We start from the raw sequence: 22580 nt of genomic DNA on the forward strand, positions 1-22580 counted from the left end.
TCTTTATTTTTCATTTCTCATTGTTAGTCATCAGAGGTTTGTGAAATCTTGAAATATAAAAGTGATTTCACTCTAAACTGAAATATATCTCTTTTTCTTTGTTGGTTTACTTCTTATCAGATAAACGTGAACATCAAAGCAAAATATTATAAGTACACCCATTCTTTAAATTATATTTACGAGCTACGAGATTTTTGGACACCCTTCATAAAATTTCTGGCTACGCCACTGATAATGGATAACAACGAATCAAACATAATTTAAGTTAATGGTTTAAAATCTCTTGTATTAAAACATGGATAATTTTGAACATAAAAAAAATCAGATCTTCTGGATAGAATAAAAAGAAGAAAAAAACACATCATTTATTCTCAAACAGAAGAAGCACATGAATAACTTGCTATATACTATTACTTAATGGAATAAGTTATAAAGGAATTGGTGTATTATTGCATAATTAGTAGTCTATAATTCTAATTTCTAACCAACTAAGATTATAATAGATCAATTTCCACTAACAAAAAAGGATAGAAAATAAATCTCATTAATCCTGTTTTGACCAATTAAACCTAGCAAATTATGCCGTCTCTTAAATTCAAACAAACAAATTAATAAAGACTTATTCATTAATATAAAATACTAATAATTAATGTGCTGTTACCTGCCAATTCCCCATCCCCTTAAATTTATTTATACTATAATAATCCTTTCTTTATGCTTTTTCTCATCACTTTATATATAGTATACTATATAATATACTTCCATTATTACAACATCCACCTTCTCATCATATCATCATTTTCCCCTCAAATTCCCTTTTTCATCATCATACTTCATTTCACTGTTTGATTTTTACTTTTTTTTTTTTTCAATCATGTTTTGGTATTTGATTGCAATAATTGCTTCAGGTTTGTTTCTGAAGATTCTGTTGAAAACTTCTGTACTGCAAATTGTGAAAAAATGGTGGAGGTTTTTGGAGGATGGTTGTTATGTCTATCAGTTCTACAGGGTACCGCAATTCAATCACAACATGCAGGAAAATCAATTGTATCGAAAAGTTTCTACTTATCTGAATTCGCTCCCCTGTGTTGAAGATTCTGATTTCACCAACCTAATATCCGGCGATAAGTCCAATGAAATTAGCCTTGTTTTGGATGCAAATCAAATGGTTGTTGACAAATTCCTCGGCGCTAGAGTTTTCTGGATCAATAAGAAGGATGAATTTACTGGTTTGAAATCGCTTGTTATGAAGATTAGGAAAAAGGATAAGCGTCGAATTTTACAGCCTTACCTTCAGTATATACACTCTGTGTTCGATGAAATTGAGCAGAGGAAAAAGGAGGTGAGATTATTCGTCAATGTAGATAATGAACCTCAGAGAAACGGACGGTGGAGATCAGTGCCGTTCGCACACCCAGCAACTTTTGATACGGTAGTGATGGACACGGATCTCAAAAACAAGGTGAAATCCGATTTGGAATCGTTTCAAAAATCAAAACAGTACTATCACCGACTCGGCAGAGTTTGGAAACGGAGTTATCTCCTCTACGGACCTTCAGGCACCGGAAAATCAACGTTCATCGCCGGAATAGCAAATTTGCTGAACTACGACGTGTACGACGTCGATTTATCCAAAGTCACTGACGATTCGGATCTGAAAACGCTTCTGTTACAAACAACGAACAAGTCGCTAATTGTGATCGAAGATCTCGATCGTTACCTTGGGACCAAATCAACAGCTCCAAGTTTATCTGGAATTCTCAACTTTATGGATGGAATATTCTCGTGTTGTGGGGAAGAGCGAATCATGATATACACTATCAACAACAAAGATCAAATTGATCCGACGGTTCTCCGTCCAGGAAGAATCGACGTTCACATACACTTCCCTTTATGTAATTTCAACTCTTTCAAAACCCTAGCGAATAGCCATTTGGGTTTAAAAGATCACAAGCTTTTCCCACAGGTAGAGGAGATTTTTCAAACCGGGGCGGCTCTCAGCCCGGCTGAAATCGGCGAGATTATGATATCAAACCGGAGCTCGCCGACTCGGGCATTGAAAACAGTCATTTCAGCTCTGCAAATCAACACCGAGTCGAGGGCGGCGACTCGGCATGCACGGCGGTTGAGCGAGAGCGGGTCGGTTCGAGCCGCCGAGGAAACGGGTGAGTCGGGTATTTTTTGCAAAGAGAATCTCAGAGAGTTCAAGAAGCTATATGGACTTTTACGAGTAAGGAGTTGTAGAAAAGATTCATCCTACGAATTTGATACGTCAGATAAAGATAATTCAAAGGCATGATAATTAACACTAACATATGTTTGTTTGGGGCATAAATAATCACCCTTACCTGCATAATCAGTAGTTTAGTTTAGCTTATAATTTGAAAGTTGATATTGTGATTTATTTAGTTGATTTAACATAAAGATCGTAGCTAAAATTCATTATTTTATATTAATTAATATAGTATTGATCAAAGTTACTCACTGTTATATATATATATATATAAAAATTTATCTGTATCGAGTGTTTAACTATTAGTAGGTCTAATATATTTTCTCGCCGTCTCGCTCAAGAAGCAGCAGATTACGAGGAGTTTCACCAAAAGTTTTGTCTTACAGGTTGAGAACTTGTTTATTAATTGTACGTGTATTCGTTTATTTTGATTTTATTATATATATATACACACTAAATATAGAAGAATCATATATCTTGTTAAGTAATTTGAAACACAAAAGCTTATTTAATGCACTTGTCCAACGCCGCACAAGTATGCTAATATCTGTTCAAATCTTTGATAATGTATTTTTTTCTTCATTTTAAATTAAAAATAATTGTATATCTAGAGAGTTCACCGTGATGTCTAAAGTAAAGTTAAGGTACTATATTGAACCACATAAGGAAATGTGTTAATTTTTATCGTTTAATGTATACCTTTTTAATACATTTTTTCACACGTGTTTGATACTAAGATTTACTACGAAAGCAATATCCATATGGTGTAACACCATTTTGATTACATACTTCTGCCTCTAATAATGTCCTAGTTATCTTCTTATTCCGAGTTGGCATCTAAAAATTCGTTACTTAAAAATAATGTCTTTGCTATAAAATAAAGTATTAGAAATTTAGTACTACAAAGAAATAGAGAGAAATTTAGTAATATTTTTCTTTTAATATTTCGATGCATTTGTTTCTACGTATAAGATGATTATATATATAAAGTAAATATATCCCTAATCCTTCAAAATCATAAAAGAGATCTTTTAAAGTCATAATTAAATCCCTCAAAATTATATTTAAATTTTTTAAAGTCATGAAATGTGAATTCGATAGATGATATCCATGTTTCATTATTTAGAAGAGTTTCATCATTCCCTACTATCGAAAGAAATTTGTTAGTGAAGATAGCAAACTTTATTGATTCCCCATTGAATAATTAGGTAAGGTAGAAAAGAATCAATATCCATTAATAAAGGTGATTGACTTTGTTGTTTTATTGCATGACATTGTAGAAACTTGATCTTTTCTTTGACTTTGCCAATTGAACAATAGACAATGAACATGAATGGAACCAACAGAAAATAAAAATAAAAAGTACCCTCTCCGTTTAAAAAAAAATGTCCTTATTTTATTTTTAGTTTATTTAAAAAAAGAATGATTCCCTTTCTTTTTTGGCACACTTTAATCTTAACTTTTCACGTGACATGTTCAGAATCAAAAGATTAAAATACATTTTGGTACATTTGACATAACTTAAATTTGAGTCACAAGATTAAAAAATTTCTTTTTTTTCTTAAACTCCGTTCCAAGTCAAACTAAGTCAATCTTTTTAAAATGGAAAGAGTAATAAAACAATAAATTCACCAAATTTAAAAAGGGAAATTTTTCATAAAATCCATATTTTAATTTATTTTCGCTCTTTTCCTCTTTGACTTGTGGGCAATAAGCTATCCACTTTGTATAAAAAAAATCGAGATATCATTATGACATTTTCCCTACTGTCCATTCTCCACGACTCAACTTAGCTCGCGTTTGGACATAAATTTGTAAATATTCTTGACAAATATTATTTGAGTGAAAATTTAGGTGAAATTTCACCATGTGTTTGGCCATAAAATTTGGGAGATATATTTCACCTTTTTAGAAAAATATGATTTATACACACAAGTTTTAAAAACTATCAAAACTAACTAAAAGTTTGTATTACAGGTCAATTGAATGTTAGTTACAACAATAACAAATAATATCCATGACACTGAAGCAATGTGATAATTTGGAGTGAGTACAACAAGAATTATTCCATACATCGTGAAGTAGATAAAGTACATGATTTTGTTACTTAAAGCCAATTTTTAATAATTTTCATCAACAATCATATCATTATTTAATATTCACTAAATATTTCATCACTATTTTGGTGTTCACGTAAAAAATGATGTAATACAACGCAAACAAATACTAGAGAGGGTGTTTTTGTGAAAGATAAAAGATTGGGGTAAAATTTTAATTTTTAAAATATCCCAAATAATGGTATTTGGCCCAAATACTAGAAAAAATTAGTATTTGAAAATTTGGGATATTTACCAAAAATATTTGCCAAATAATGACAAATTGTATGAACAAACATTATTTGCCAAATTTTTCCCAAATATTATTTGGAAAATTTATGGCCAAACGGGCCCTTAAAGTGTGGCAATTAATAGATCGTCTATTTTACTCACATGTTATGTTTTGCACCCTTTTTTTTGGATAAAAAATACTAATTAAACAATAATTGAATTACTTATTCTTATTAATTACTTTTTCCAATTTAATATTATCTCTATCTATTTTATTTGTCCAGATTTAACTTTGACAAACTTTTTATAAAGCAATAAATAGAATGTCAATTTTACTATCTCATATTTTGAATATAATAAATTAATTACTATGAAAAATGCATTGAGAGAAGACTATAATTAATAATAAGGTAGGAACTGATGTGATAAATTTAATTTTCAAATGGTACAAGTAAAAATGGACATCTCTTTTAAGTAGATTATTAATGATATTTTAGTTATATAAAATCTTATTTATTTAAATTAAATTAAAAAATTAACCATAACTATTTTGGACCAAAATGTAGTAGTACACATAAACTATAAAGTGGAGATTGGAGAGAGGATTGGATAGATAAATTTACCAGTTTAAAGCTTGTTTTTTAAGAAAAAAATAAATGCCTCTTTTAATATATTTTCCTCTTTGTCATTTTAACGAACAATCATAATCTCAAAGTAACTTAAGCATTTTATTTTCACTCACTCGCCATAAAATCTATTCATAATGATTATTTATGAAAAGGTTTTTTGCTGGTATTTATCTTTTCCTTTTGATTGATAAAAGTGAAAGGTACGTAATTCACGAATTATCTCAAATAATTTAAAATTAAAGTTTGATTGTTGCAGTAATTAATTTATTTGTTTAAGTTTAAGCATTAATAAATGAATGTGATGGAGCGATAAGTACTCATTTATCCTTATAAAGTATCTCAGGTTTGAGTCACTTTTGTCAGGAAACATTTTATTTTCTAATTTGAAACTTTTTAACTCGAATCCTAATTTAGTCGGGCTTCAATTGGATACCAAACATCGGACAGAAAATCAATAATAAATAAATATGAGGTTTCTGAGAATAATAAGAGTATATTTTGTTGAAAGAAGTTGAAATATTGTATAGGAGCTGAAGTGATAATTGTATATGAACTTAATTCCCTAACTTTATTAACATAATTTCAAATATAATTGAATGGGTTGGGTTACGCTCTTCAGCACATTTTAGTTCAATTTAATCCAAATAGTTTTTTGACATGGCATGAAACATTCATTTATTATCTTAATCCATTTTAATCTATTCAAATCTAACTCAACTCATCCATTTGATATTCGACTCTTTTTCGATCATAGAGTTTTGCTCTTTAATTACTTGAAGACGATTGATTGACAAAAATAGTCTCAAAGGTTGTGGAGCTTTAGACTTTTGGCCTCCGAACTTCAAATAAGAAGTTTTAACTTTTGACCTTGAAGGTTTTCTATGAACACATAAGGATCACAAGTTCAAGGAGCATTTAAGTTGGGCCAACAATCAAATCCCACATCCTTACTTGTTATATGAGCCCAACTAATTGTGTTTTTATCATCATCAAGAGTCCAGAACCAACTTTTCAGGCCCAAAAACCTTTATCATAGGAAAAAAATTGGGCAACTTTCACATATAGCAAATAAAAAATTCATATTTGTATGCTATAGCAAACTTTGCATAATTGCGTTTCATAGCAAACATAAAACTGTATAATTTGCTATACATATACAATTGTATAATTCGCTGGCCTAAATTGTATAATTCGCTGGCCTATTTCGCTGCAATTGTATAATTTGTTTTCCATACAGTTGAATCGAATTAAAATGTATGTATATTGCATAATTATAAGTGTATAGCAAGAAGATATATGTTTTTCTCGCTTTATACAAAAACAGAAACACAATATATACACTTCTGTTGTATAAAGCTAGAGAAAATTGTATTTCACTGCAATTGTATAATTCGTTGGTCTTTTTCTCTGCAGTATTTGTATAAAATTTGCATTTGTCTATAATTGAATTGAAGTAAAATGTTTGTAAATTGTATAATTAAGTGTATAACACGAAGATATACATTTTTGCATGTGTATATACAATTTTCTCTCGCTTTATACAAAACAGAAACAGAATTATACACTTCTGTGTATAAAGCGAGAGAGGCGAGCAAGAACGGAGAGTGGCGAGCGAGATTTTTGGGAGAGAGACGCTGGCAAATTTTAGCTAATGTTTGCTATGGAGCACAATTAAATCAAACCCTAGCTATTCCATTTAATTTAGGTTTTTAGTTTGCTATTACATACAATTTTCCCAAAAAAAGTACCTAAGTAATTAATTCATGTTCATTGGTCAAATTAATTAATCAAAGTGTATTAATTCATGTTTATTAATTAAAAAGGGAAAGAATGACAAATATGTCTTGAACTATCGTAAATGGTACACATATATCTTCCGTCATACCTTTGGAACATCTGTTCCCTGCCGTCCAAAAACTAGAGCATGCACCCTTTATACTGACGGACCTACATGTGTCATAATCCTATCAAATTGATTGAGAAATTCATGCCGACCTTAACATTTATCAAATATTGCATCGATGAGTAAGATTGTGTCATGTGTCCCTATCTAGTCTTCCATTAGAGTGAAGGACATATATGTTCTAGTATTTTAACAATAGAAGCACCTATATCTCAAAAATATGATAGAGAATATCTGATTTTATTTAGACAGTTCAGATATATTTAGAAATATAAGAGTATAAAAATAAAATTAACTAATTATTTAAGAAAATATGAAATCTTCTAAAATAATAATAGTCGAATAAAAATGAAGAAAATAGAGTATATTTATATATTAAGATAAAAGACAATAATCATTAAGGGGGAGGGCTTTGTGCCTAAGTTTGAGATGATGAGAGTTGAGAGTTATCATTGGAAATCATAGTTGACAAGTGCTGTTCGTGCAAGGCACTCATCATGTGCTAATTTACCAAGTTTTTTTTGACTAAAGTACTCCTCCTCCCTTTATTTTCGGTGCTTGTATTATGTATAATAATTTTATAGATGTAATATATAAACTTGTTTTATTTTGTGTTTTGATTGAATTTATTATTTATTAGACTGTTTTAAGATTATCTATACCTTAGTATTGAAATAATAATTCAGGAATAGAAATCTCAAGTTATTTTGAAATACTTGTCACTTTTTGTTAAAGAATGACAAAAGTCTCACATCGTGAGATGAGTGGACTCTTTATAAGGCTTGAGCAATCTTCATCCTTTGAGCTAACTTTTGGGTGTGAGTTAGGCCTAAGACCTAATTTCACATTTTTTATATTTATTTGATTACGTCTAGTTCGGATTTGTTTGTACAGGAATATGTTTTTTCTATCTCTTAAACATAAATAGGGATGTTACTAATTAGATTTTCAATATAGAGAATCCACGGAATTTGAAGTTGTTTGATTTTATTTGTCCTAAATCTCTTATCATAAATAGGTTTTTCTGTTTTGGATTGATTAATCCTTTTTCTGGTAAGAAAAGATTTAGGATTTTATAAATAGAGGAATGTTTTTTCTAACTTAATCAGCATTCACAATGTAGTCTTAAAGACTTTGAGAGTTTTGGTTAGGGAGAAAATTTATGGATCACAAGCTTGACACGTTATCACTTGTGTGAACCTTCCATGTATATTGAGTGAATTGGTTGAGGTTGTTTCTCTCTATATTTTGTACTCTCATATTTATAGTGGATTGCTCATCTCCTTTGTGGACGTAGGTCGATTATCCGAACCACGTTAAATCTTTGTGTCTTTTGATATTTTTTTCGTTGTTTTTTATCACTTGTGTGAACCTTCCATGTATATTGAGTGAATTGGTTGAGGTTGTTTCTCTCTATATTTTGTACTCTCATATTTATAGTGGATTGCTCATCTCCTTTGTGGACGTAGGTCGATTATCCGAACCACGTTAAATCTTTGTGTCTTTTGATATTTTTTTCGTTGTTTTCTTACTCGTGATTTTTCGAAGTTTATTTTGCTGGCTTCCGCGTTACACCTGCTTATTTCCGATTCTAACAGAAGTAACATTCAAGAACAGAAATCATGTTTAACAATGGATGTGAATAGGATGGACGATGATTCAAGCAGACGTACCGGTGCTATCCTCCATCTTTCATTGATAAACCACAAATAGAAAACGGAGACAAAATTATAATGCTCTTGATCACTCAACATTGATTATCCTCTGTGGTGTTTTGGAGTTCATTGCAGAAGAAGGAATAATATTCATGCCATATTGGATGATGCAAAATTTATGCTTACAAGAAGAAGAAGGTGATGTAGTGACGATGAAAAATGTAAGTCACATATGTCAAGCTGCAACCTCACACGAAGGATTTTATGGATATTTCTAATCCGAAGGCTGTATTGGAGATGAGACTGAGAAAACTTTTACTTGCTTAACTAAAGGAGATAGTATAGTATTATGGTGAGTTACAATGATAAAAACAATATTATAGTCAACGAAACCTTGTAATGGAATAAGTATTACTGAGACAGACTAAACCATATTTGGCAAATAGAAGGAAGCTGTGAAAGAGGAGGAACCCAAGTTTCAGGCTTACATATTACTAACATTTTCTTTTGTTAGTCAAATATCTTAATTATGTTTAACTTATTTTACTTTATATAATTTATACAATTTGAGTTAACATTATTACTTCGGCACTCCCTTCGTTCACTAGTATTCGTCACGATTTCTAAATATAAGCACTAGCTAATACTTTAAGATATGCCAAATTTTTATTTTTAGAGTCAACGTATACGCACTTTCACTAATACTTTAAGATACTTTTTTAATCATATTGATATGCAAAGTTATAATTTATAGTATTTTTCATATAGTTTTTGTATATCTAATTATTTAAAATATCGAATTAATATAATTTAATTTAACTTTAAAAATTAATCAAAAATGCAATATGATAAATAAAAATAGAGAAAGGGAATAGTTATTACAAGTACTTCGTGAGTTTCAATTTATTTATAAGGTTTGACGGGATTAAAAAAAAAGAGAAGAAGATATAATTTAAATAATATTTAAAAATCTTTGAGATTATATATAAATCAAAGATTTTTCTTTCATATTGATACAGAATAGATTAATCTTAAAGTAATATTCAAGAATTTTTAAGATTATAAATAAAATATTTTCTTTTAAAAATTAACCAACTTTTTGGAAAAACTTTAATCATAGAGAAAAACTACCCAAGTAATTGATTATGCTCCAAAAAGTATCATTCTAAATATCGAAAAAAACATGTGGGAAATGTTTCGTTATCTTTATCATACATGATTCAAGCAATTTTCATACAGATTTTCTTGGCTCCAAGCAATTTTCACCAGTGATATGATGAATAATGAATAAAATAAGTATTTGGAGAGAATTATAGAGTGCGATTTTTTTATTTATGATTTTATTTTAAAATAACATATAAAAAAGTGAATAATTAATATGAGATATAGAGTAAATATTTTGAATTTATTAATTTAATATAAATATTAATATACAGATTATTTTATGTCTCGAGGATATCAAATTAGTATTTTCTTCCTTTTTATTTGTTGTCATTCTTATTAAAAATATATGTTTAATACTAATTACTTCATCAATTAATATATAAATAACTCTATTTTTTCTATTTTAACATTGAGAGTTGTTACATTTGAAAATCCGAATTTAACCAACATAAGAAAATTAAATAATTAATTCATTTTCATAAACCAATTTAAATAATCAAAATAAATTAATTTGTGTTCATTTATTGAGTATTTGACTTTAAGATCAAAAGCACTAAATTATTGTACAATAGTAAACTTATCTAACATGAAATCTAAAATGATGACATTAAAATAGAAACTGAGGAAGTGTTTGTCATTTTACAATATCAATTCATAAAGAATATTATTCTGGCTATTTTTCCATTGAGAGTTATTACCCTTAAAATTATACATTTAACTTGCATAGAAAAATAAAATAATTAATAATGTTAATTGATCTAATTAATTGATCAAAACCAAATTAATTCATACTTTTATTAAAAAAAAATTAACTTCAAGAGAACACCAAATAAAATTATAATAATAAACTTACTTAATATTTTTTTAAAATAAGAAATTTAAAATAATAATAATTATATAGAAACGGAAAAAATAATATTATATTAAGATAAAAGACTAGTCATTTAAGTAGGCTCCCCGGAGTAAAGGGAGAGTTTTGTGCCTAACTACTTCATAGAAATAGAAATAGCCTTACTTTGAGATGATGAGAGTTGAGAGTATCCTTGAAAATCGTAGTTGACAAGTGCTGTTCGTGCAAGGCACTCATGTGCTACCTATGCAGGTTTTGAATAAAGTATTCCTCGCCGAATTGTGGTGCAGTAGTGAAAATATTTCAATCTTAATTAGAGATTTTGAATTTGAATCTTCGATATGAAAGAAAATTTTGTTGGAATCGTCATCACGAATGGACTTTGTAGAGCGCGATTCAAATTTAATTGAAACTCTAATATGGACTCTGAAAATAGGATGGGAAATAAAAAAAAATATTTCTCTGTTTATTTTAATAGCTTATTCGGTATGAGGTATTAAGTATAATAATTTCATAAATAATGTATAGAAGTATTTTATTTCGCATTTGATTGGAGTTATTAGATTGTTGTGACAACCCTGAGGGATAGCTCGGCTGGTAAAGGCCCGAGGACAAAGTCTTTCAGGTCGCCAGTTCAAGCCTCATAAGGATTCAATCAAATAATCCTAGGAGTCATCGTTTGATCTCAATTCAAGTTATGACACGACTAATGATGATGAGATAAGTTATGTTGAGAATATTTTTATTGAGTATTTGGTTTGCTGAATTCAAAATAATAGGCTTTGCATAGATCTGAAGAATAATTTATTTGTTTACAAAAAGTACTCTTTATGAATGTGAAAAGTGATGTATAAAAAGGTTTTACAGGATATTTTTGTCATTTATTTATTTTATCCTAATATTACTATACCACCCAAAAGGAGAAATAATATAACATATCTCGATATAAGTTATCCCCTACATGCCAACCAAATGACAAATTAAGTAATGACAAATTAAGTAACACTACAATTTAGTCCCATGACTATTTTGTACAATCCTTCACAATGTTAACTACTCCTTAAAGTTAAAACGATAAAATATACAATTAAACTATTTCATTTTATTGATTTTATATAACCATTATTGAGAGTTTGAGTTTTCTAAGTTGTTTCTCAATAGTTAACAAAATAATCGAGACATTGACTAAATATTTATTATCGCATTTGTTCATAAAATCTTCATCCATCTAGCATATATAATAACTTTATATAGTGACACATTAATTTTTTTAATATATATTGTTAATTATCTTCTTTCAAATCACTAACTCTCTCCATTCAAATCGAAGATATCAATTGAAATAAATTATTTTATATGGTGATAGCTTTAATTTTTAACCTTAATTTTAAACTAATTAATAATAATGTATTAAAATATTCTTCGGTGGAATTATTTTTCTACATGAAGTGTCACATGACAAAATTTTAAACAAAAAAAATAGCGTAGACATATCATGAAAAATTAGTTCAACTGTATTTCAGTAACTAATATGTGATAGCTCAGTTAAAAAACTCACTCTCAATAGTTTAAGTATGAAATCAGAAAAATTAAGATAAAACTCACAGTTTCATTAGATGTTTTAGCCTGTACATCACTTTACTTATTTTCCAAATTACTTCACAAAATAGAAGACTATTGATGAATTAATATAAGTATTGTGATAACGTATTATAATTTTAAGTGAATTTTTAGGTAACTATTTTAATTAAGGATAATTTAGATAAGTGAAAATTTTCTATAATTCAAAAGGTAATAATCACTTCATTTTATTTTATTTTTATAAATTTACCCTTATTTAAACAAGTAAATTTCTACATAATCCAAATATCATATCTATTATATTCATTACTATTTAATTAAAACACTTATTATTATTTTTTAGAGATAAAGACGAGCTATAATTCATTCTTTTCAAGATTGATTTTGATCGCTTCATAAAATCATCTTCAATCAATTTTCATCGTATTTTTGGTGTGGCCACTCAAGAATCGTAAATTGTTTAAATTTTACTTATTTATTTTTATAAATAAAATTGAATCCTCTAAGTACCATCAACATATTATAAAAATATAACACGCATCTGATTTTCAACGATAATATCCCTTCATGATTTTAAATTTTAGCTAGAATAGTTAGGTCCACTCTAGCTCATGTTTTGTTATTAATTAATGACAGTTGCGTGTTGTCTGTTAATTTGCTTTGAGTAACTAAACAGAACTCACTAAATTAGGTTTTTGTTTCTTCATTCATTTAATTAATTTGGGACTTTCAACTAGCCAGAGCACTAATTAATATGGCCATTGGAAACTAATCACGCCATACTGTGACACTTTTAAGAGTACTCCACTTTTAATTACTCTTTTGGTCTATTTTTAACTGTCATGATATGTTTTTTGAAAATTAATTTGATTAATTAAAAATTTAAATATTCAAAAATTATAAAAAAAAATTATGAATGTGATAAAAAATATATTGTAAAATTTTTATCGTTTAACTCTAAAAGAGAAAATCATGATAATTAAAAGTGAACGAAGAGGGAGTAACACTTAACATTTTCACAAAAATGTAAATTAGCTTAAATAATAATTCTTTTGCTAAGTTGAAAATTCAAGTTTAAGAAAAAGGTAATCACGATAATAATACAACACAATTGGTAAATTAGTTCAAATTAATAGTCAAACAATTTAACACAATTATTAATAAATTATATAAAATTCACCCATAAAGCAGACAATGCATGCACACCTCCTCCATGATTTTTCCATAGCAGCTATCACCCATAACTCATTATTATTATTATTATTATTATTATTATTATGTAGCTCATTTATCTTAATTTCGTCATTTCTGTTATCTTTTCAAATTGAAATCTATTAAAAATAATTTTTTTATTTTAAAATCAACCTATACGATACCTTTTTGAAAACTTGGTTGAATAAACTATTGTTGTTTATTGTTAATTAGCATCTCATGTGAAGTTTATTAGTGGAGAGACGATACATTTACTAGACCTAGCTGCTAATAATAATAATAATAATAATAATAATAATAATAATAATAATAATGCTATTTTTTGTTCCAAAAACAAACAAATAGCACCATTGCTATATTTTCAACAACCCATCGACCTAACAATATAAATTATTTCATTCCATTTTTAATACTATATAATTACTTTACTTTTCGATAATTAATTCCTAAGCATTTTAACCTAGTTTTCCTATTAATTACTACTATTTATTTATTTATGGCTAGACAGTGACTTTACCTTGTGAAAAATAGTGAGTTCTTATATTTGTCGGTTTACCAGTTATGGACATTACCAAAATAAATTAAATAAAGGAAAATACACACGTTATCGACAATGGAATTTAGCAGTGGGAAACGAAAAATTAAAAGTTCATGAGAAAGCCCATGTGATATTAAATAGTGATAATGAAAGCGAAATGAAAATAAATATATTTATATATTTGGAAAAATTTGGTGCTTCTAACCCTCCTCTCATTTTTAACGAGATTGGTGGTAGAGTAATAAGTGTTTAATCTTTTTTATTAAAAATTTTGGGTTTGAATTTATTTATAGAAAATCATTTTTAGTGGGAAACACTCTATCCTTCATCGTGAAATTGCTTGGAACGAATTTAAATTTAGTCAAATTTTAAATGAAAAATAATAAAATTAAGCCTTCAGCTCTCTCTTTTTTACTCATTTCACATTTCAATAAAAACAAAATTATTAAATTATTTTTATTTAATAAATGAAATAGGTTAATTATTTTCTCTTAAATTTTTAGATTCTAAAGTGATTTTTATTTAAATTAAATTGACTATTAAAATGATATGGCAGGAGTAGACAATAATAACATGACAAAGCTTCCCTTTGTGTAATATTGAAATTGAAATGAACAAAAAAGACTTTCAACACACCTTTGATCATTTGACCAAAAATATTTATAAATGCTTGTTACTCTTTATATTTTATATTAAATGAGTTTTTCTAAAAAAATATTTTTGTAGTTTAAAATAAGTAAATTATTTAAAATTTAATATAAATTTTTGAACTCTAGTATTTTTTTTGTCTTATATCTACATTCTTTAGATGGTAAGGTCAAGAGAGTTAATTGTGTATATTTATAATTCACTTTATATTAATTCTATTTTCAAAAAAAAGTTTGACAATAATTAAAGGAGCAAAAAAGTGGAAAATGATATTTAATTTATGTCATACTTTTTGTTAATAGATATATATTACCTCATAAATTCAATTAATATTAACTAGAGAAATATAAATATACTTTTACTTAGGCATCTACAAGTAAATATTTAAATTTATATAAAATTAATATAATAAATACGCATATACTATATGATATATTCGTTATCCTATTTGATGAATCTAAAAAAATAAAACATTTTCATATCTTGTAGCAATTCAACTCTAAAGTGTATATTTTACCCCTAACAAAATAATTGACTATAAAATTCAATTTTATTTTTTTTCTAAAATTTCATATCAAGTCAAAGTAATTACGAACTAAAAGGCTTATTTCGAAGGACAATTTTATAATACAAAAATTGAAAAAAATATTTTTCAATTATTATTATTTTTGGTTCAGATGGGAGCAATAAGGATACTATGAAGTTGGGTACATAACCACCGACAGATATCACACAATACTTAATAGCCACGTGTCTTTTAGTCTAAAATGAAAGGCTGAGATTACATCTGATAAATCGTCACAGTAAAAGTGACATTTCTTTTAGAGGATTACAGCGCAGAAGAAACCGCGTATACGTTGCTTCAGTATATATATTAACGAACAAACACACCCATTTGTAGGAAGAAGAAGAAGAAGAATATCTGAGTGGCAGTTGAGAAGAGAGAGGAGCAATGGAGTTGTTCTACTATGTGTTGTTTGGGGCCATGGCTGCTGTTGTGGCAGTTCTTGAGCTGGGTGGGAAGACCAACAAAGATCGAATCACAACTTCTCAGGCTTTCAATTCATTCAAAAACAATTACATTCTTGTTTACTCTCTTATGATGGGTACGTTCCGTTTTTCGTTGTTTTCGCTTTTCAGATCTGGTTTTTTTTTTTTAAAAAAAAGAAATTTCTGTGCTAATTGATTCAACTCTACACTTTTCGCATTTTGAATTCTTGTATTTATGGGCTCGATCTGGTTATTTGAGTGTGGGATTTTGGAATTTGGGTGTTGGATTTTGGATCTGAGACCATTATGAGTTTGCTGTTCATACTTCTCAACTTCTTCGTTAATATGGAATCTAATTGGTTTTGCTCTCTTGTGGCTTGGGATCCTAATTTCATTTTTGTTATGTGAATGTTGAATCAGCTTCCGAAGTTTTGATATGCAGTTCAATTTGCTTAATGGTCTTCAGATCTGTGTGCATGGGCATTTTGTTCAATGCTTCCTCAATGCTTCCTTGTTAATCATACTATGTACATATATATACATTTCCTCATTGCCAATGGATGCAAAGCTAGAATGATTATGGACTCATCTAAAAAGCAAAAGAGATGTGGTATTCACTTATTGATGAACCTGTGCTGGAACCAGTTGATATTTAGCAATTATATTTAATCGTATAAATGAGCAATGAGTGGTGATACGTCCAGTTTTATGATGTGATTGCTCTGCTGCTCTCATTGTGTGTGATAGAAAGAATATAAGTTCTACTCTGTTTTAGATTCATTTTTGAAAAGTAGAAGGGGGCAATTTAAGATATTCTTCAAGTTTTGGCAAATGATATTCTTGTTTGTTGGTGTAGTATGTAAATTTAGTTGTATGGATTAAATTCATCATGTGTGAAAGGTGATGATTCCTTTCTAATCCTTGTGTGTTGTGTGGCAATAGCTGGTGATTGGCTACAGGGTCCATATGTATACTACCTTTACAGTACTTATGGCTTTGGCAAGGGGGATATCGGACAGCTATTTATTGCTGGATTTGGATCTTCCATGCTTTTTGGCACAATTGTTGGATCTCTTGCCGACAAACAGTATGATCTCAGAATTTGTGTGTCAATCATCTTTTAATACCCAAAAGCTTCTAGGTACATGATCTTCCTTGCCTTTTAAACTTTCAGGGGTCGGAAGAGGGCATGTGTAACTTACTGTATCACTTACATACTGAGCTGCGTCACCAAGCATTCCCCTCAATACAAGATTCTTATGGTTGGACGTATTTTGGGTGGCATTGCTACATCTCTACTGTTCTCATCATTTGAGTCATGGCTTGTAGCAGAACACTTTAAGGTGCATATCCTTGTTATCAAACTGACTATCAACTGGAAAAGTAGTATGAACTGTTAAGTAGTCCATCTTTATGGAATGTTGATTCTGCTATTGTTGTTCTTGAGATACACACTACAACCATTTGAAATAGCATATCAATTATCTGCTCTTTGTTTTTGGCATATTATTAATTTATCATGTTTTTTCAGAAATTTTAATATAGTACTTGCTTTCTTCATGCAGAGGGGTTTTGAGTCCCAATGGCTCTCACTTACTTTCTCCAAGGCAATATTTGTTGGAAATGGTCTTGTTGCAATCATTGCTGGATTGTTTGGAAATTTTCTTGTTGATTCATTAAATCTCGGCCCTGTGTCTCCTTTTGATGCCGCTGCCTGTTTTCTTGCCATTGGCATGGCAATCATATTATCATCATGGTCGGAGAATTACGGAGACCCATCAGAGAGCAAAGACTTGCTCACTCAATTCAAGGGTGCAGCTGTTGCCATCGCCTCAGGTATAGTTGGATATGCAACACATTATGTCTTAATTCATGAGACAATTTTCAACCCATGTGCTGTATGTTGGTGCAGTGATTCCCTGCCGATGAGATTCAACATCGATGTAGATTTCCTATGTTCTCCCAATATATTCGTTAGAATTCAGCTTCATAGGATGAGGACTTCTAGACTCTGGGAGGGGGCGGGGGCATAGGGAAGTGATTTTGGACAATTATCAGTTTAATTACATTCTGGTATATTCAAAAGTTTACAGGCACACAATGTTTCTTCACCAGGTTATCTGTTAGGATTTAAAGTTCCAAATTAGATTGGTCTGCTAGGGAAGGCGTAGGTTGCAGCTTCTGGGGACTTGCCTCTTGCCCCGTTCTCCTGATACTGCATTCTTTTGTGATATATCTGTTTGATAACTCAACTGATGTTTGGTTGAAAAAAGTCTTCCTTATTCAAGCTTTGTCTTGCACCGTGTCAGATCCGTTCTTTGTTTTGTTTGTTTCATTTACTTCTACACTGTGCTTATTTCTGGATGGTTTTGTGACAGATGAGAAGATTGCATTGCTCGGTGCTATACAATCTCTATTTGAAGGTTCCATGTATACATTTGTGTTTCTCTGGACGCCTGCCCTCAGCCCAAATGATGAAGACATTCCCCATGGCTTTATTTTTGCAACTTTCATGTTGGCTTCAATGTTGGGAAGCTCATTTGCAGCTCGTCTTATGGCAAAGAACTCACCTAAAGTTGAGAGCTACATGCAGATTGTTTTTGTCGTATCTTCTGCAGCTCTCATGCTTCCCATTCTGACAACTGTAAGTAGGATACAACTTTACTTTTAGAATTTTATGCCTTGTGGTTTGGAAGTTGTTTAATGTCTTTCATTGGATCAGTTCTTGGTACCTCCTTCAAATGTGAAAGGGGGAGGCATCACCTTTGCTGGAAGTATCCAGCTTCTTGGCTTCTGTGCCTTCGAGTCATGTGTTGGCATCTTCTGGCCGTCCATCATGAAGATGAGGTCTCAGTACATTCCTGAGGAAGCAAGGAGCACCATAATGAACTTCTTCAGGATTCCCCTCAACCTGTTCGTCTGCATTGTACTTTACAATGTATGTAATTGTTCTTTAGCTCCAAGTAACTTTTGTGCAGATGTTCCTTTTCTTACATTTAATTACTCAAGTAATTATTCTGCTGCAACATATGATTCATGTTTCACATAGAGTTCTCATTATGGATGTTTTTTTGTCAATTTGTAGGTCAATGCTTTCCCCATCACTGTGATGTTTGGCATGTGTTCAATTTTCCTCTTTGTTGCATCCATTTTGCAAAGACGGCTTGCAGCCATTGCAGACAAGCCAAGTATGTACCGGATTCTCCAGATCACTGCTCCCACATGAACTATACTTGATTATTATTACAGTCGTGTCACCTTTTCGTTTGCTCTATTTGGTGAACTATACTGACTCAATATTTCTGATTGCAGAAGCAGAAGATTGGACAGCAATGAAGGAAAGGGACACTGAGGCTGATCCATTGAATGCACCTTGATTTGAGTTAATCAAGGTGAGCAGTCAAATATCCTCTGGAAATTTGTCTGAAAACGTCTATTTATTACCATAATCAGCCATCCGGGTTTAATATTAGTTGAGCTTACAATATCTGAAGAGCAATGACGGTGTGATTAAAAAATGGAGCTGTTCCTGCCTAGCAGATAAGGAAGAGGCATATGAGCTAGTGGTGTTATTATCATTCCCTGGTAGTTGTTGGTAGATGACGAATCAACGTCTTCCCCTATTTTCATGCTGCTGGGATAGTTATATTAGTTGCTCTGATTTCCCCCCTGTTTTTCTTGGCCTTGGTTCAATTGTTGACGGAGGCCTATATTTATGTCATAGTTTTCTTCATCTCTTTGACAATTTATCTCCCCAATGTAATAGTGAAAAAATACAAGTCAATTCTTTTCTAGCAAAGATGCAATTCTTGGGATGTGATTGAGATGTCATGCAAATGGCAGAAATGAGTTTGTTGCGTTTTTTTATTTTATGATTATTTTCGACCCCTTTTGGTTTTTCTTGGCCATGTATTTAGGCAACACCTAGGTAGGTCCAGAATCATGGGAAATCGAGGTTCAAATCTCAGCGTAGACATTGCATATATGTGAACAGGGTTTCCTGCCACTGGCACAAGATGATAATTGATGCGTTAGCCCCCTCACTTGGCTTACCGTTGACAAGGAAAAAGAATTACTAGAATGTATCTTATGGGTTCAGCCAAATTCGATAGTTTTAGTCCAAAGCCAATATTTGTCTTTATAGATCTATACAATTTGAACAATTATTAATTTAAAACTCAATAACGGCAAAGAACTTACAATCTTCATCTCAGAGAAAATGATAGGTAGAAAGATATATAGTAGATTCAAGAGATTGATGCACTCTAGTAAGTTCAAAGGTACATTTGCCATACTCATTGCTGCAGCACTCAAAACTATTGTAGAACAAAATCTAGGTTGAACTTCATATAACAGTCAACATTCACAAGTTCAAATTCATACAAAACAGAGAAAAACATTACACACAACTATTTGGATACCTGGGCTTAAAATCACTATCAAAGATTAAATGAATACATCAAATTGCATACAAACATGAAAGTATATTGAAACATTTATTATTACATAAAACTAACAATTACAACAAGATACAAACAAAAAAATGTTAGCTAATTTCTTCACATTTGCCTAAGCTTTGGTGAGCGGAGTTGTGCCATCCAAAACAATTGAGGTGTACGTAAAAACTGATCAGGATACTACCGTTGTTCAAAAAAAAAGAAAAGTTCTTTACACCAGTCGGCTTCGTTTAGCCTGGACAGAAGCAGATTCCAAGTCCCCAATGAAGAAAAGTATCTTGTCCAAGATGCTTAAACTTGGTACCTCCTCTTTGACATCTTTATAGTCAGCTGATGAAACAGATAAATCTTCCATTTTCGATTTTCTTGAACCTAAATGTCTCTGAATTTCACCCTGGTGTATAAGATAGTAGTCATCTCCTTCTCTTATAATTTTCAATCCCCTGAAGAAACATCCCATGTACAATGTTAGTACTATGTTTCTAATACAACAACATACCCGGGGTAGTCCCACAAAGCAGGCTCCAGGGAGGGTAGAGTGAGGTAAAGGTAGAGAGGTTGTTCCCGAGTACTATGTTTCTAATACTACAACAACCTACCAAGTGTAGTCCCACAAGATGGGATCTGGGGAAGGTAGAACGTACACAGATCTTACCCCCTACCTCAAAGGTAGAGAGGTTGTTTCCGAGTATTATGTTTGTAATGCAAAAACTAAAAACATGTATAATGTGTTGAACTATGGAAAATTTAAGCTTACAATCCATTCCGATCGCAACGATCTTGAACCATATAGACATGTTTCCATGATTTGGAATCTGAAGGGGCATAAAAAGTGGCTTGATCTGATCCCCATCTCTCTATAAACAGATCACACCATAAACTGTTATCTGAACCCAACATTTTCCATCTTCTGCAAACTTCCAAACAAACAAAAAACATCAATTTTTCATCAATCAAACCAAAATACAACAATTCCCTAACTCTTGGAAACAATTCAATCATTTGCATGAAAAAAACAAACAAACGCAACTTTGACAGAGATCTAATCTTTTAATACCAATTTCATTTCGAAATCGTCAAGTAATGCATAATTCTCAATCAAAGCCCAATTCTTGAAAACCCATTCACTAATTTGCATGGAGAAAAGAATGAAACTTTGACTTTTCTTGTCAAAACAGAGAGCGATCCAATCTTAATGCTAAATTCAGTCAAAAAAATGCATAATTGAAAAAATACCCAAGTGTTAAAAGAACAAAAAACCCTTCATATAAACTACAAATTTGTTATATGATAACTGAATCATCAGAATAAATAGTAAAAAAAACAAAAAAAACTAACCCAATTGTGCAGTTGCAAGATTGTGGCGATCCAAGAGACAGAAAATTCTCAGAAAAAGTTCAGGTGGCAACTTGTCCATCAGAGTTTTGTGGGTGAAGAGACTTGAGAAAATGGATGAGATTAACTTGGTTCAGTTTTGTAGAGTGCTCTTTACTGTTTCACCTTTTTGTTTCTTTTTGATGTGCTGGATATTTTGTCATGTCCAAATTATTTATTTTTGTACCTTGTCAAGTATAATATATACGTTGCTTGCAACTTTTACTTGTCAATTTATCATAAATTATTTGTTTCGTTTCTATATTATATAATTTAAAAATATCTGTCATATAATATTGTAAGTGATCTTAAAATTTTATAGTAGGATGAAATTGTTAATATTTTTTTAGAAAAGTATTTAAAATCCTTCTAAACTGGGTGAGAATTTTGGTATGTGTATGTAATTTCAGTTAGTCAAGTAAATGATTATTTTTAAGGTTGTTAATTTAACGATAAAACTAATAATCAGTATCGAATTTAAAAGTATTTTTAATATTTCTTTTCTTTTCTTTTTTAGTCTATGTTGGAGTTATACGCGAAACAAAATTTAAAGAACTAACAGAATTGTTTTATGATTGATATTGTAAGTTCGTCTTGATGTTTTTTTTTTAATGATCATTGTGTTTGAGTCAGTTTTTGTGCATTCCAACTAACTTAATAGGAGATCCGCCTTCCATTAGCCATAATCGGTAACTTCGATCATCAAAACTAAAACAAATAGAAAGTATCACCTGATACTTTTATCTCCATTAATATTTAAATCTAAAACATCATGACTCTTAATCACTTAATCCCGCTATATAATGTTTTCTTTCATCAATATCATGAATTGCTTTCATCAAATATTAAGAATTTCTCATCATCTTTTATATAAAACATGATATATATGGTGTTGCTAACTTTAACAAGTAAACAATAGGATGTGGACTTCTCGTTTCGGCAAATTTTTATAATTATTCAACTAAAAATTATTGCTACTTACTAGTACTATAAAAGTACCTTTTTGTTCTTTGGAAGAT

The 22580-nt window shown here is 30.2% G+C and overlaps 3 protein-coding genes across 3 annotated transcripts; 2 read left to right on the forward strand and 1 right to left on the reverse strand.

Annotated features, from left to right (window-relative positions):
* Positions 1-2480, forward strand: LOC101268366 (AAA-ATPase At2g46620-like). Its single transcript, XM_004234951.5, has one exon. It carries the CDS (start codon positions 875-877, stop codon positions 2297-2299), a length of 1425 nt encoding a protein of 474 aa, XP_004234999.1. The 5' UTR covers positions 1-874; the 3' UTR covers positions 2300-2480.
* A 13052-nt stretch (positions 2481-15532) lies between these two features.
* On the forward strand, positions 15533-19529 carry LOC101268078 (uncharacterized). The gene is made up of 8 exons (XM_010319744.4): positions 15533-15846; positions 16673-16817; positions 16905-17073; positions 17296-17566; positions 18109-18374; positions 18453-18668; positions 18816-18918; positions 19043-19529. Exons 1-8 carry the CDS (start codon positions 15693-15695, stop codon positions 19105-19107), a joined length of 1389 nt encoding a protein of 462 aa, XP_010318046.1. The 5' UTR covers positions 15533-15692; the 3' UTR covers positions 19108-19529.
* Positions 19530-20049: 520 nt separating this feature from the next.
* On the reverse strand, positions 20050-21738 carry LOC101267784 (uncharacterized). The gene is made up of 3 exons (XM_004234949.5): positions 21526-21738; positions 20945-21104; positions 20050-20630 (listed from the first exon to the last, which is right to left on the reverse strand). The coding sequence occupies exons 1-3, from the start codon at positions 21602-21604 to the stop codon at positions 20399-20401; spliced, it is 471 nt and encodes a 156-aa protein (XP_004234997.1). The 5' UTR covers positions 21605-21738; the 3' UTR covers positions 20050-20398.
* Between the last annotated feature and the right edge of the window lie 842 nt (positions 21739-22580).

Source organism: Solanum lycopersicum, chromosome 3, assembly GCF_036512215.1.
Source record: "Solanum lycopersicum chromosome 3, SLM_r2.1".
Taxonomy (NCBI): Eukaryota; Viridiplantae; Streptophyta; class Magnoliopsida; order Solanales; family Solanaceae; genus Solanum; species Solanum lycopersicum.

What these genes read in the sequence shown, in the direction of transcription:
- LOC101268366 (XM_004234951.5), top strand. Translation starts at nt 875, where the DNA reads ATGTTTTGGTATTTGATTGCAATAATTGCTTCAGGTTTGTTTCTGAAG.
- LOC101268078 (XM_010319744.4), top strand. Translation starts at nt 15,693, where the DNA reads ATGGAGTTGTTCTACTATGTGTTGTTTGGGGCCATGGCTGCTGTTGTG. An exon ending in GGATCTCTTGCCGACAAACA is followed by an intron (nt 16,818 to 16,904) that starts GTATGATCTCAG and finishes TTAAACTTTCAG; the next exon opens with GGGTCGGAAGAGGGCATGTG. An exon ending in TGCTTCCCATTCTGACAACT is followed by an intron (nt 18,375 to 18,452) that starts GTAAGTAGGATA and finishes TCATTGGATCAG; the next exon opens with TTCTTGGTACCTCCTTCAAA.
- LOC101267784 (XM_004234949.5), bottom strand. Translation starts at nt 21,604, where the DNA reads ATGGACAAGTTGCCACCTGAACTTTTTCTGAGAATTTTCTGTCTCTTG. An exon ending in TCTTGCAACTGCACAATTGG is followed by an intron (nt 21,105 to 21,525) that starts GTTAGTTTTTTT and finishes TTTGTTTGGAAG; the next exon opens with TTTGCAGAAGATGGAAAATG. An exon ending in CGTTGCGATCGGAATGGATT is followed by an intron (nt 20,631 to 20,944) that starts GTAAGCTTAAAT and finishes ATGTTTCTTCAG; the next exon opens with GGGATTGAAAATTATAAGAG.